Source organism: Chaetodon trifascialis, chromosome 12 (genome assembly GCF_039877785.1).
Source record: "Chaetodon trifascialis isolate fChaTrf1 chromosome 12, fChaTrf1.hap1, whole genome shotgun sequence".
NCBI lineage: Eukaryota > Metazoa > Chordata > Actinopteri > Chaetodontiformes > Chaetodontidae > Chaetodon > Chaetodon trifascialis.
The window spans coordinates 9,027,870-9,042,356 of record NC_092067.1 but is presented as its reverse complement, the minus strand read 5'-3'; the positions used below and the strand labels follow the sequence as shown (position 1 = coordinate 9,042,356).

Sequence of the window (14,487 nt, the reverse complement as noted above, 5' to 3'; positions counted from 1 at the left end):
CCCTGAATCGGTCGCCAGTCGATTGCAGGGCAACATATATAGACAAAAAACCATTCACGCTCACACTCACACCTAAGGACAATTCTGTGGGAGTCTGTGGGAGGAAGCTGGAGTGCCCGGAGAGAACCCACACATGCATGGGAAGAACATGCAAACTTCACACAGAAAGGCCCCACCGACCCGGGGATCGAACCGGCGACCTTCTTGCTGTGAGGCACGCGCACTACATGCTGTTCCACCGTGCCGCCCCATCCAACAGTTGTAGGAGAGATATTTCACTCAAAATTTTGGAGATCATGCTAGTCATTAGGATTCATCATCTTGGAACCAGTGATGTCAGTACAAAATTCTGTGTGAGTCCTTCCAGTAGATGTCAGGATGTTTCACAGAAAGTAAAAACACCGACCTGCTGGTGGCACTACAGGAAGAGTTGGAGGATAGCCAAAGTCAGTACTCTGAGCACCATAAATGTTCATATTTGTTGTGACACTTCAGTCTGGACCAAAGTGGAGGGAAAATAACATTGCATTCCACATATTGAACTCCACATAATGCATATTTTACAAAACTGTCCAATGTCAATGCTCCATTTGTCGAATGTCCTTTGCATGACTGTCCTTTCACAGTCACTTGACATTTCTCCTACCTCAGGTACTGAGTTAAGTCACTGTGTATCATGAACTGTTTCTGAAATTGTGAGAATGAGATACAACACAAGTTTGAGAAAAGTGTGAGAACCGAATAAAATTTGAAGGTTTAAACCTCCATTTGCATCTCACAGCCAATACAAAGAGCTGCTGCTTGCTCGTGACATACAGAAATCTTCAACCTGTCTGCCTTATTCGTCTTTCTATTCTTGAATCACAAAAGTTTGTCCCCCTCTGTTTCAGCTTTGTCTTCTGTCTGTCACATCTGTGTCACATTTTATCACATCTTAGCAAGCCCCTGGTTCCCAATCCATAGCTTATACCATCTTGTTTATAACATGAGAAAATAATACTATCTACAACAATGATGTCACCCACACACACATCATCATATATCATATTATATCAACTACAGACAAGCCAGAGTAGACTTCAGTGCAATTCAGCTTCAAGTTCAGCCCTTAATTACAACTCCACTCATCAAAACACTGGACAAAAAGCCTGATCCTGTGAAACAAAAGTGGATTTATCCATTACCATTTTATCAACACAGTTAGGCTTTACAGCCTAATCTCCATTAAAAGCCTCAATAATCTGGAGACAGCAAAGCAAAGTCCCTTGACTTTGCTATTAGGGACAGTGTGGCATGGGTTGTGTCTCACAGGGCCTACCTCTCTGGGGAGCATGGAGAAGGAAGCATATTGTTTCAGCCTCTCTGATTGAGAGTTAAGTGTTTCACCACAGCTAATTAGCCCCCCCTCCACCTAAGATAAAGATTGGGGCATGACGATGTGATTACAATTAATTTTGATAACGGATAGAAAGGATAATTGTTTTCAAGGTCATTGCAATATATGCATGCCAGTGGCACCAGCTTGTTTTCTCTCACGGTTGAAGTAACAGAGGTTCCAGCTTTATGACTTTCCAAGATGTTCTATTCTAAAGACTGGGGGGGACTCAAAAACAGTTCAATGATTGTCTCCATTATCTAACAATAAAGAAATAACAGCAGAAATAACAATCATGATTATTATTAATAATAATTTTAGCTGTGGCTCATGTTCTGGGAACACCTCAATAGAAAACTAAAACTGGTGGCATTTTGTAATAATATGAAAATGTTTGAGGGGGAATTTGGATTCTTAACGATTCCAGTCCAAATGCATGACTTCTGATATTGTTCAGTGACAGGACAATGATAGCTTTTCTTTTCAATCAGTAAAACATCTGCAGAATACACATGCAGATCCACACATCCACCCACCATGTTCTTCAATTGTTGTTGTATTTATTGCTGTTTCAATTGGCTACTGTCCTTATGTAGTCATTACACTTTAGGTAGTTTCATAATTTTATGTGAATTCTGAACACATTCAGATCTGAAACAAATATTTCCTTATCTTCCCACTTTTCAACTGTAATCTGCACAAATCATACATTTCTCCCTCAATTTTCTCTGCTTCAGACCCATTTCCCCAGCCTCTTCATCAATCCAGAGTAGTATACTGTAAGTGTGGAAGAGGCAATTAAGTGGCTGTCACATCAAGAGAAAAATAAGCTTTAATCAAGACCTGAGTAACAACTCCTTTCATACCTAAAGGGACGTTTGTAAGACAGCTAAATGTTCAAACATAAATGGGTGAATGGGCATCGACATGAACTTCCAAAACCTGTCAGTTTCATTACTATTGCTTTCCCTTCACCCAAATCTCTTCTTCATGACACTGAATGTCCTTTTAAACCATGGACTCAACTCAATCGTCCTTATTATCTCTCTTTGGTGTTTATCCCTCTATGGCCTGATCTCATGACACTTTACAGGCAGTGAAAGCTGGTGAGCACAAAACACCTTTGGAGGTAACAATTTTGTAATTAGGTTTTCAACATCTATACTGGACAAAAACAGCAACATGCAAGTTGCTGTTTTAAAATAAATATTAAAATCTTTGGTATAAATACCTTTTATAATATTTGCCGAAGTTGTATGGTTAGACTTTAGGGTTGTCACTTGCTCAGTGCTTCATGTTGATTTATTAAGTTCCTTAACATTTGCAACTTTAGCTATCACATCGTATCAAATTATTGTGGGGACATTTCATGCCTTTATTGGATAGCAGTAGTGGAGAGATGAGAGGAAATGAGGGAGAGAGATTCAACATTGCAGATCAGTGTCTCATTTCCTAAGCCACGGTGATGTTTTCAGGGGACTTGGAAACAATGCAGACAAGCTGATGTAACGTCTTCTTTACTTAATATTTGATTCATTTTTGAAGTAACAAACCACTACTGCAAACATTGCTTCTATACAAACGTCGATCATATATAGTAAGGCTACATGTCTTCAAGCTCACCCTGGTGGATAATGTCTCTTGTTAGTTCTGGGTCTGTCCAAGGTCTCATACCCGGAATGCATCCAAAAGGGATCATGGGAGCATCCTGATAAGATGCCCAAACACCAGAGGTAATTCTTCTCCAAGCTCATTCAAGAGGTCCAACCTCTTTAGCCTGGCCCCAAGGATGACCCCAGTGACATCAACTAATTTTGGCCACTTGCATCTTCGATCTAATTTCAGTCACTGACCAGAGCTCTGATGGAACAACAGGAACCATGATGAAAATAAGTCCTGGACTTTGCCATGATGGGATGGGATGTAACAATATATCAAATCTCGTGATATCGGTCACTGCGGTATTGCCGTCATTACAGACAATGTTTTGCACACACTTTAAACCTCATTTCACGAGTTTGAATGTAGGCTGCAGAAGCCATCTGCTTGGGGTAGAGGCCAGCCTGATGCCCCGCACCCTGGGCAACTCCTAAACAATGGGAATTCATCCTGTGCCAGAGAGTTTGATTCCAGCGGGGGTGTGTCAAATAGAGGTGAGTCCTCTTCCCACAGAGAGGTAACTTTCCAAATCACAGTAACCAACTGCAAGGAGCAGGCCTTTGTCCGAAACCAAGAACCTGCTTGTCGAATGGCTGAATAAATCTGCCTAATCTGCCTTATTAAAAAAAAAAATCTGGCCTATGTTATAATTAAGTAGATTTGATCTTATCTGATCTTACATCTGGTAGTCTATGGGCCCTTAGCCAATTCTGATGTAAGTGGAGGCATTTATTGATGACCGTGCACTCCTGTAACCCTTAAGAACACCATTCCTGTCAAAAAGTGTTTGTGTTCATTCCTTTGATTCTTCTGAAGTCATGCAACTTTGATGAGCTGAATTTCGATGAACGAACAGATTTTTTGCACCCTGTCCCAAGACGACCAGCTTTTAAAGAAGAAATGCTGGAAGAAATGTTTAGAATGAGGCCAGATTTAGGAGCCACATAAAGTTGTCCGTGAGGCGCTACGTTGTCAGCTCGTGTGTCTGTAGGTGTGTTGGCTGTACCTGTGTTGTAGCAGTAGAGGTGGTGCTGCTCCTTGACCCCCACATCTGTTGAAATTGCACTCTGATCTCAGCAAATGTCTCGATGATGACTGCAATGAACACATTCTGTAAAAGAGACAGAGTGAAACTGAGACAGTGAGAGAAAAAGAATGTTGTGGCAATTAAAAATAAATGACCGAGTGCAGGTCCATCTCTTGACTTCCTTCCACTATCTGTGACATGACATTCATTCTCTCATTAGCCAGAGAACATTCTACTAACAAGGGAAAATCTTTATGTCTGTAGGTGAAAGATTAGGCTATGTCAATTAAGTAAAACCTTTTGGTGTCTGACTATCCCCTGCTGCCATGCCACAGGAGCTGAAAGCCTTATGAAATGTGCAAAAGGGAGAGACTGTTTCTAACCTTGACGAGCCATGCCAAGAAAAAAATGAGAGTTATGAAGTAGAAGTAGGAGCGCCAGCGAGGGAAACTGTCAATGGCTCTGTACATGAGGAACACCCAACCCTCCTGTGATGCAGCCTCATATACAGTGAAGATACTCGTACCTAAACGAAGACAGACACATGATGAAAAGCAGAGACTGTTACTGAAACAAGTGTCAGTGTTGGTCTTTTGAGCCTCACACCAATTATCATGGCTCCCTTCAGACGAAGAATTTCACAAAAGACAATACCTTGAGTTTCTCTTTTAATCTATAATTAATGTGCATTCTGACAGCTTACAGGGTGAAAAATACAGCGTCCCTTTATATCCTCATAGTTCCCTTTTCACAAAGAGAAGCCTTAAAATTCTGCTGTTTGGCAGCCTGATTAATCTGATGAAATTATCTTTAATGCACGTCTTTGTCTCTGTCACTGACAAATATGGTCAGATGTAGCTAATTAACATACACGCTGTGAGTTGGCCAAACTACAAAATGAATCTTTTGGCTGTTTTCCGGTTAATGTGCTCTCTGCAAATTAACTGTCTGTACTTTTAACACTGAGCCAAAGATTTAATTTAATCGGGATAGGAACTGTGTCCTTGCCATTCTCTACATCAGTTTTAGACAGGAAACCAAGTCAAGTGTAACTGACTGACAGCAAGCAATTCAGTGACGGTAGTCGGAATCGCCCAATTCAGCTATTGAGCATATCATATCATATCATATCATATCATATCATATCATATCATATCATATCATATCATATCATATTGTCTATATTGAGTAGAATCAGTTCTTGAAATATCACAGTTCCAATATTGGGTGATATCATCAAGAAAACATCTTTCTTCTGCATGGATGTGAATACCAATAGCACATTTTCAATAAACTCTTTTAGAAAATGAGAACGATAAAATTAGACTGTCCATATCAATAAAATTTGTTCTTCTACAATGCTCTTCAAAGACACCAAAAGATACATGAATATTTATAAAGCGTGATGACTGGCCAGTACATTTAGGCTGTAAATTGCACTGAATGTGCCATGTTCCAGTCTATAATGGCTAAATTAAGGCACTGTTTACTGTCAAGCTCTCACTCTCCTTCACGGTTATCTACAGATTAGGGGCACTGCACTGTGCACTGACACTGTATTTGAGCACCGTTGGGCTGATAAGAGCGCAGGATGCTGCTGAATAGCACGCCTTTGTGCCAAAGCTGCTATAAGCCGAACGTTAGTTCTCACTACAGCATATCACAGAATATTCTACAAATTTAGAGGGGAAAAGAAAAAAAGAGGCAGCGTTATCAATGTGAGGCACTACATGCAACTGGAAGTTCAATTGCTATCAGACAGTTGTGCCTATGTGTGTTTGAAAGCATTGAACATGTCAGTGTTCGGCTTATACCTAGCTCATTAAAGCCACTGTAACCAAGCTCCTGTCGGCTGAGGCCCAGCTCTTCCAGGTCCATGCATTTGAAGCCATAGGGACACTGGTAGCCCTCCCCATCAGGGGAACAATGGGTGTCTGGAATGGCCAAGCTGTTCCATGTCACATCACTGACCAAAAAGAAAAAAAATCTCTGAAATAATGCATATATAATTTGTGGTACATGGATTCAATGACTAGACAAGACAAATATAGTGCATGGGGTGGGTAAAAATAGACAGATTGTAACAGCACAATGAAGACAGAAGTGGTAGATTTCGAGTATCTACATCGGACCCACACATATGATAGACACATACACACAATGCCCCCCCTCACTCTTTCCCTGTCTCCCTGTCTTTTAGCCACAGGTGTTATTCCAGGAGCTGCTTGATTTCTCTAATGAAAATTAATGCCTTCAAATTGGCTGCCCAGACATTCATCCAAATTGTTTATTAAGGGGTACAGGATCAGAGGGGATAATTTATTGCACCATCACAAAGGGCAATCAGAGGCATAGTGATGAATGCTGATAAAGCTAATTATACTGGGCTGAAGAATACCACTGTGTCTTATCAAAGAAATCACTTTCCCTGATGACAAAGGGGAGATAAATGAAGCCTCAAATGAGAGCAAATGTCCAGTAATAACATCGTATTAATAATTTGGTGAGTCAAATGAAAAACAAAACATTTGTGATAAGAAATTATTTATGGTTGGGTTGTGCATCAGTAATTTGATCAAACCAAGATTAATCTGTAAAGCTCTGCATAATTGAAAATGCGAGGTCCTGTCAATAACCCCTGCCCATCTCGGCTAACGACTCTCTATCCAATTGGAGGTGACTAACTGACTTGTTTGTAATTCCAATTTTTCATAAAAGAAATATGCACAAACCACAATGTAGCTTTAAGCAAATCAGCTAACACAAACGCCATGCTCCCCGTTCTTATTCGTACGAATGTTATTCATGCAGTGGAGTTAAATAGTGATGAGGTCAACTGCAGAAATCCTGACATCCATAAGAGGAGACCCTACTTTGTTCACAAATCCAAAGCCATTTTCATCTAATATCCATAGCACAAAATGTCCCCCCTGCTATTCTTCCCAATTTCCAACAAATCCCTTGTGTGTCAAAAGCCAGGGAGCTTTGACTTTGTGCCAAGGGCAGATAGAGATTAGACATATCAGTCCTCGTGTGACATATTTCTAAACCACCCTATTATAAGCACACATATATGAGGGATTTAGGGAAAGGAGCAAACAAATTAGCTGCACAGCTGCCACACCACTTTTGGAATGATGTTGCAGAGCGATGTCAGAGGTACTGTATAAACATGATCATTTCCCAGGGTCCCTTTCCTGCTATGGTAAATGTATGCGATGTCCCTAGGCTTGGCACACAAACAGTAAGGAGAGACAGACAGGCAACTGTTGAGCAGGAATGAGCTTAATATAAAGGATGGAAAGTGCAGAACATTTTAATTATTATAATTAGTGTTAGCTCTCCCTGCAGCCTGGGGCTTTCACCATGATGGTCGCTTCCCCCATCAATTGTCTCTACAAGGATTAATATTCTCTGTATAATACCATCATCATCCTCAAATGAATGATTCAGTTCCAAAACATTCTCCAATGTGTTTACTGATTCTGTAACACACTTCCCTTTTGCCACATCTCCCCCAGTGCTGCTACCCTGGGAATTCTAGAGAATTTCAACATTGACACTGGTCATGTTGCTTTTATTATAAGACAATTAAGAAATGGGGCAGTTAAATCTCAGTGTTCCAGGGTGAAGGATTTGGGGGGATCTATTCGTGGAAATGCAAGTGTATATTCAGAACTATCTTTTCATTACTGTATAATCACCTGAAAATAAGAACTGTTGTTTTTGTGAGCTTAGAATGAGAACCTAAGAATATGTCTACAGAGGGATCGGGTCTGTTTTCACAGAGTCTGCAACATTTCTACATCAGGCCTAACAGACAAACCAAACAGCGGCTCTAGAAAGTGGCTTTCATGATTTTCACATTTTTAGCAGCCAGCACTGCGGAGGGTGAAGCGAGGACGATTCTATTGGTTGCAATCCGCAACCTCACCACTAGAATCACTGAATCCTTGAGCTCCTAAACTGTACCTAAACTGTATGTTAGTCTACTTTAACTTTAATAAAAAACAACCAAAACAGCTGACTACTGGACATGGAAAGAATGCAGTACAGAGGTTTTGCTCCACATAAAAAGGCAAATTTAATGTGCGAGGCTTCTGCTTAGACAGTCACACCAAACTGATCACAGAAGATGAGATGCTGTCAGGATCTGTCAGACTGAGCTCAGCAGGTGACAGTTACTGACTGATCAGGCTCACCCATCGCTGATTTGCTTTGCAGTGATTAATTAAAGCAGGACGTCACAGCGCCACGCATATTGGTGGGCCGGTTAGTTACACGAAAAGGGAAAGGTTTCTGTGAAGTCCACACACTGTGCTTTCTTTCTCTATTACTTTATTCTCATTGCATGGTTTTCTTAAAGAGGACCACGTTAGCAAAGCTCTTTGTCTTTTAGACCTTATATAAGAAAAGGCAGCAAAGACAGACCCCTTTGCAGTGTTTCACACAGTAAACATCTACCACCTCTGCAAACCAATTTCCTGAACTCACAAGAAACATAAACTTATGAGCACAAAGCCTGCAGGAAGAATTCATCAACACTGAGGAGCGAGTCTACATTATAATTTGTATTTTTCCGTAGCTGTATGCATATGCTATTTATGTTCTGATCACATATACTTGCAAGCAAATTAATTTAGATTGACTTTGAAAGCCTGTAACGTACCACTGCTGTTTTGCTTTGATGTTTTGCACTTAGTTCTGGCACATGCTACAATAACAAGGATACTCAATGTATGAAATGTATCTTCTAGCTTGTAAAAATTGCCTCAGTAGAACATAAAATACATCACTTCCATTAAGGGTGTTCATTAAAGGGTTACAGGATGACAGTTCAGTAGCATTGCTAAACAGAGACACTGATGTGGAAACAACAAAAAAGGCATCTAAAGTGACATTTCTCGACACTTTGTTCTTACCCTTTCTGTGTTTCATTAGTAACACAGTGATGGTTGAATGTTCCAAACATTTGAACACCCAGAATTCCATAGAGCAGGAGAAAAAACAGCAGGAAGATGGAGACACTCCAGATCTGTTCTCCAGATCGCCTGCAAAGCAGATGAGTGAAGAAAGGCATATTGAAATGTCTCATGTCTACATCTGTGACTAGCCATTAATTGTGGAGACCATATTAAATGCTCATGATAGTTTTGTACTTCAGAATGTTGGTGATGCGGGATCGAGGAAGCTCGAAGCGGAAGTAGATCCTGAAGGCCCGGATCATAATGAGCGCACGGGGGATTCTCAACATTCCCCATGGAGACATCTGATCCACAAGCTCTGCTATTTCAAACACCTAAAACAAAGAGAAACGGATTGTTAAGAATTATAAAACACTCTAATAAAATGAAACTGCCTTATGTTGAGCTGTAGAAGCTCGTGGAGGGAAAAAAATGGGACTATAATTGCAGTAAAGATTGTAATAGTAGATGCTGCAATATACCTGCAGCACCAGGGACACCCAGATGAAAAACACCATGAAGCCATCAAACACACACCAGCGATCCTTGACATAAGAGTTATCCCCCTGTGCAGAGAGAAGCCGAGCAAAGGGAGACATCAACGGTCAGACAAAAAGGCAAAAAACAAGAGAATGATTAACAACTGAATGTGAATCATCATCATACAAGGCCATATTTTTCAAGAAAGCTGCTGTATTCTACCTATTACAAAATATCCACTCATGTTCTAAGGATTTAATGATGGCAGTATTTAAGGGTTTAAAAACTGTTCATATCAAGAGCCAACAACCTTCTGAATATCTGACACAGAAAGCTTTTATCGTGACAGAGAGGCCTTTGTGTGGAAAAAGTAATGGTATGGCCATGTTTAAGGAAAAATAAACAAGCAGAACCTGCGATGGCTTTGACTGACTGCAACATTCAAAGAGCCCTGCTTTCAACACGGTAAGACAAAAATGATTAAACCCCAGAAGTGTGAACAAACCGAGATGTCAAGGGGCCGGCAAAAATGGGCACACTTAATTACCACTTACAGAGAGAGAGAGAGAGAATCTGTAAGAAGCTCTTAGGGGGTCAGTCTTCCACAGGAAGCTGCAAATGGGAGGGTGTGCTCTGAAACACTCTACAGATAAGACCATGTTTGATCACACACTGACAACAGCAAAAGCATGCAATTACTTTACCAGGCAATGGGGATCATTTGTTTTGCGCAGGCACTTTCATCAACTGGCTACAAAAGTGTCCATAAATAAGGTTATCGACATAAAATACCAAAGACTTTAAATTTAGAAACCCAGAAATTAAAATGGGTTGCACGAATCAAGTTGAGAAAGAGGGAGAAGAAATGTTCCTGTTTTCACACTGTGTGCATGCACTGGAGGACAAATCTGTGTCCTCCAGTGCCTCCCTGCTTGTTATCCTTGATTTGACAATTAAGCTGTCCACACTCTTTATGGCAGTAATTATGGGCCTTTCATCTGCCAGCTGTCTGTTCCTGGTGGCTTCTATAGAATATTATCTGTCTACCTCGCATTTGAATTGTGTTGATTCATCTGAATTTACGGTTTAATACAAGTAGTGAGGTTGAATTTAAAGTGTGACAAAAATCTGACACGGCACAAAAAGGCCACCTCTGAATATGATCAGCTGGGATTATGGAGCAGTATGTGAGCCAGGTCTCTGTCTGGTCAGTGGGCTTCCCTTTGTCCACTAGATTTCACAAAAATTGACTTAGTGGTTACATCTCAACTGAAAATGAACTGTTCAGTGTCCCCATGTTGCTTGACTGGACCAATAATGGGAAGTTTGTTCCCACTTTGGCACGAAAAGTGTAGCGAACCAGTTAAATACTTCAGAACCTTTCTGTAAAGTTTCATCTAAATTCATTCCTACATTTTTGAGACATCTTGCAAACCTGGAAATATAAGGAAAAAAGGGAAAACAACGCCCAAAATTCCCATCAATGTGCAACATCAAAAACTAATTCACCCAATTAGTTAGAAGTTTGTTGTATTTCCTGTTTCCTTTTGTCAGCATTTTATTGTGAAATATTTTCAAATTTCAATCTTGTTACAGCTTGAATTTGGCACCGTGCTTCATGTGACCACGTAACCCTGCCAGTCGCTACCTTGATGATTCCTCTGATGTGCATCTTGGCGATCATCTCAGCGGTGTAGAGGAACATGAGCAGTGTGTCCAGCGTGAACGTCACATACTGCAACGGAGGGTAGTGCTCAAATGTCTTGGGGGTGTTCATGCACACGGAGATGACGCTGATGATGGCACAGGCTCGTAGCAGAGTGTGCACCCACTGCAAGAAGAAGGAATCATGACAAACGGTCCAGCTATTTGGACATTCTTGTCATATTTTTGAAACTACATTTTCAAGGGAAATACATCAAAAACTTTTAATATCTGGCATGAATGAACACTCACTGGTTTGTTGATCCAGAAGATGTCAGCGCTGTCTGCGAGGGTCTCATCCGGCCCGAAGTCGGTCATGGGCTGGGCTTCGACCCGTGAGCTCTGTTTCCTCTTCAGCATGCTGGGGCTTGCCGTGCTATACAGAGAGTGGATCTGACAGAGAGAGGGAGGCGGACCACACAGTGACCAAAGCTAAGTGAGGAGCGGGAGACCACTCTGGCTGCATCCAAGTCTGGGCAGGGGCGGTACCACTTTTTTGTATATCCAGTCATGCGGATTGTCATCTAACTAAATCAATTTAATGTGTACTCAATGCAGCTCAGAGGCGAGGCACTTGGCTTGCCATATATGGCCACATTAACTGTAACAGACTTTAAAATTACCAGTGCACTCCTTAAACAAATGTACAAACCATGGGTTAAGCAATATTTAACTATAGTATCAAATAAGATGTGTATCAATAGTGGCTTCTGGATGTGACTGCATTAAACTTTAGTATACTGTGATGTGCATTAAGCGAAATAAACTACCCTGACTTGAATTGCCAGAACAGAGGTATGTACTTTTTAATTAAACATGTGTTGCGTTGTTGGATGGCCACCGTGATACACAACGTAGCACACATGGAACACAGGACAAGTGTATTCACATTGGAACAGCTCCAGTAACTTACCATTTGAAAAGATCTCACATGATCTTCATCATACTGAACACCAAGGCGCCAGTAGATTAAGCTGTACAGCTGTACCTACTGTGCAGTGTGAGGAGGTGTGAGCTGGTGTTACCCGCGCGTGTTCAAGTATGTGTGTATGCGTGTTTGCGTGTATGCAGGAAAACAAAAGTGTAAAGGCTGTTTCAACATAAGAACACAAGAAGAAATGACACTCTGAATGGAGACAAAGCGCACATACCAAAGGGAAAAGTAAAGCTGAAATTGCTCCAGCACTGCACATAACATGCGATCAGGCATACCCTGTAAATAACACACAACAGTTAGTCAACATCATGGCTTATATGGTGTACAGTACACTACCCACATCTACAGTACGCTCATAGAGACAGGAATGCCCACCACGTCTGACATCAAGGCATATATGCGACACACTCTGTGAGTGAGTGAGTGACTGAGGTGTTGTGGAAAAAGAAGATGGGGTGGAGGAGGACCAGGGGGACTCACTGTGAGGCTCCTCATTGGTGCGTTCATCCCCAGGTCACAGAGGGGTGGAGAGACCAACCAGAGAGAGAGACTAGAGGTGCAAAAAGGAGAATGTCCTAAAGGCCTGGAGGTCCTGCGGCAGCAGTCAGTGAATGGTAGCAGTTATAAGAGCAGTAAAGAGGTGTGAGACACATTCACACATTCAGCACAAATCTATGCAATCCATGTTCCACCTAACTTACAGAAAAACAGATTTTCTGTCTTACATCCAGTAGTATGTAGCCAAGCACATAGTTTTTGAGATATCCATATGTGAGATCTCTGAGATCACATAATGCAACATCTGTGGTCACAACAATGTCATTTTTGCTCTGGATAATCCACAAAACACAGTGTCAAAAACTTTTTGAGCAGAAGTTTCTTGCCCAGACTGACAGAAACTTAGGAAAGAGTCATTGTTGTTAAAATTTTCCTTTATGTAATTTTTGAGTTACAACCACAAGCTTAATTCCATTCACCTTCATTATACTGGGACACAGGCAGACGTCTGAGAGAAAGAAAACTCAGCAGACACATCTAAAACTATCTGCATGGCTAGATACGATCATGAGACACTGCGTGTTCTGTAATCTGCATGAACCAATCCTTCAAGAAAAAGCAGCATTGAAATATAATTCAATAAAGTGAGATTGTCAGGGTATATTACTGGGACACTCAAGAGTCAATTTGTGGAAGTTTCTGCTCATTTTAGACTCACAGACACAAACACAAAAAAATCAGGAAGCACATCAGACATCAATTTCCTAATGGAAAGGTGACAGCCTCTGACACTCCTCCTTGTGTTTCTTTCCCTCTGCTGGTTACCTGCAGGCAGAGACAGGCGGAGCCATCCAACCTGATGTCTTGCACATGGGCAGGGTGGGCCTACAGTAGGGGTACATCCCAAGTCTCTTACATTGCATCCATGTTTCCCTCACTTGCTTCTTAGTTAGAGGACGCATGGAGACAGGCAAGGAAACCATGTGAGGAATGAGGAAATAAGTTTTTAGAGAGATGCGACATCCTTTCCTCAGAAGTGTCACGTGAAGGCGCGTCAGTTTCTGATGACAGCAGCAGCTGATCACACCTGCTTTAAAAGCTATGGAGACGTTTGATGAGTCTGTGTCTGTACCAATACTAATAAAGGCATGCTCATCAGTGCCAGAGCAGCAGTGTTTTCTCTCTGTAGCCTGTTACCTGTTTCACAAACACCTGCACATGAATAACAGCCTGCATTTTGGATTTATACTGTGTCCTGCTCAAATGCACAGGAACCATTCTACTGACAGAATGCGTTTCTATTGTTCATGGATATTTGCATCTGTATTTATTGATATTCTGACTGTGAATTCATTACTTAACAACCCAGAATGTGATTATGATTCTCTCTGAACACTGGAAACAATTTATTAAGCTAAATGTTTCAGAGAAATTGAAATTATGTAACCCGATGCTCATCAGCCTCGCTGGAAATGACAACACATGATGTAAAACGTGTTTCTTGCTGACTGACAGACTCTCTCTGACTTTAACTGTATCCATAATAAAAGTTAATGGGGGAAATAACCGATCATGAACAGAAAAATCTTTCCCATAAATGAGGAAAGCTGTTTGTGATCCTTTTGTTGTTCAGAATTACAATGAACACAGATCTGTAACCAGCTGGTGAATCAGAAAAGAAATAAAATAGACACTTGAGTTTTTAATCTGTAATCTGTCTTCACTCTGGAATGAAACTTCACTGATGTTGGGATGTATCAGATCAGTCCGATCAGTGCAGAGTCTAATCAATAACCAATAAGTTGATATTCAATGAGGAGGCGTGTCGGCCAGTAAGACTCCT

General features: G+C 41.1%; 1 protein-coding gene across 4 annotated transcripts in view; it reads right to left on the bottom strand.

Moving 5' to 3' along the window:
- nalcn (sodium leak channel, non-selective) overlaps positions 1–14,487 on the bottom strand; it is a 66,239-nt gene that overhangs the window by 49,477 nt on the left and 2,275 nt on the right. Inside the window, exons 1-10 of one of the 4 annotated variants that reach the window (XM_070976637.1) lie at positions 12,627–12,753; positions 12,361–12,422; positions 11,462–11,602; positions 11,154–11,336; positions 9,508–9,591; positions 9,221–9,360; positions 8,984–9,112; positions 5,876–6,027; positions 4,445–4,587; positions 4,041–4,145 (exon numbers count right to left, since the gene is read on the bottom strand). In XM_070976637.1, the coding sequence (XP_070832738.1) occupies positions 4,041–4,145; positions 4,445–4,587; positions 5,876–6,027; positions 8,984–9,112; positions 9,221–9,360; positions 9,508–9,591; positions 11,154–11,336; positions 11,462–11,602; positions 12,361–12,402 (1,119 nt within the window). In that variant the 5' untranslated portion in view covers positions 12,403–12,422; positions 12,627–12,753. Of the gene's footprint in view, positions 1–4,040; positions 4,146–4,444; positions 4,588–5,875; positions 6,028–8,983; positions 9,113–9,220; positions 9,361–9,507; positions 9,592–11,153; positions 11,337–11,461; positions 11,603–12,360; positions 12,474–12,626; positions 12,754–14,487 lie in introns of those variants that run through there. The other 3 variants (XM_070976639.1, XM_070976640.1, XM_070976638.1) reach the window with 3 other exon arrangements.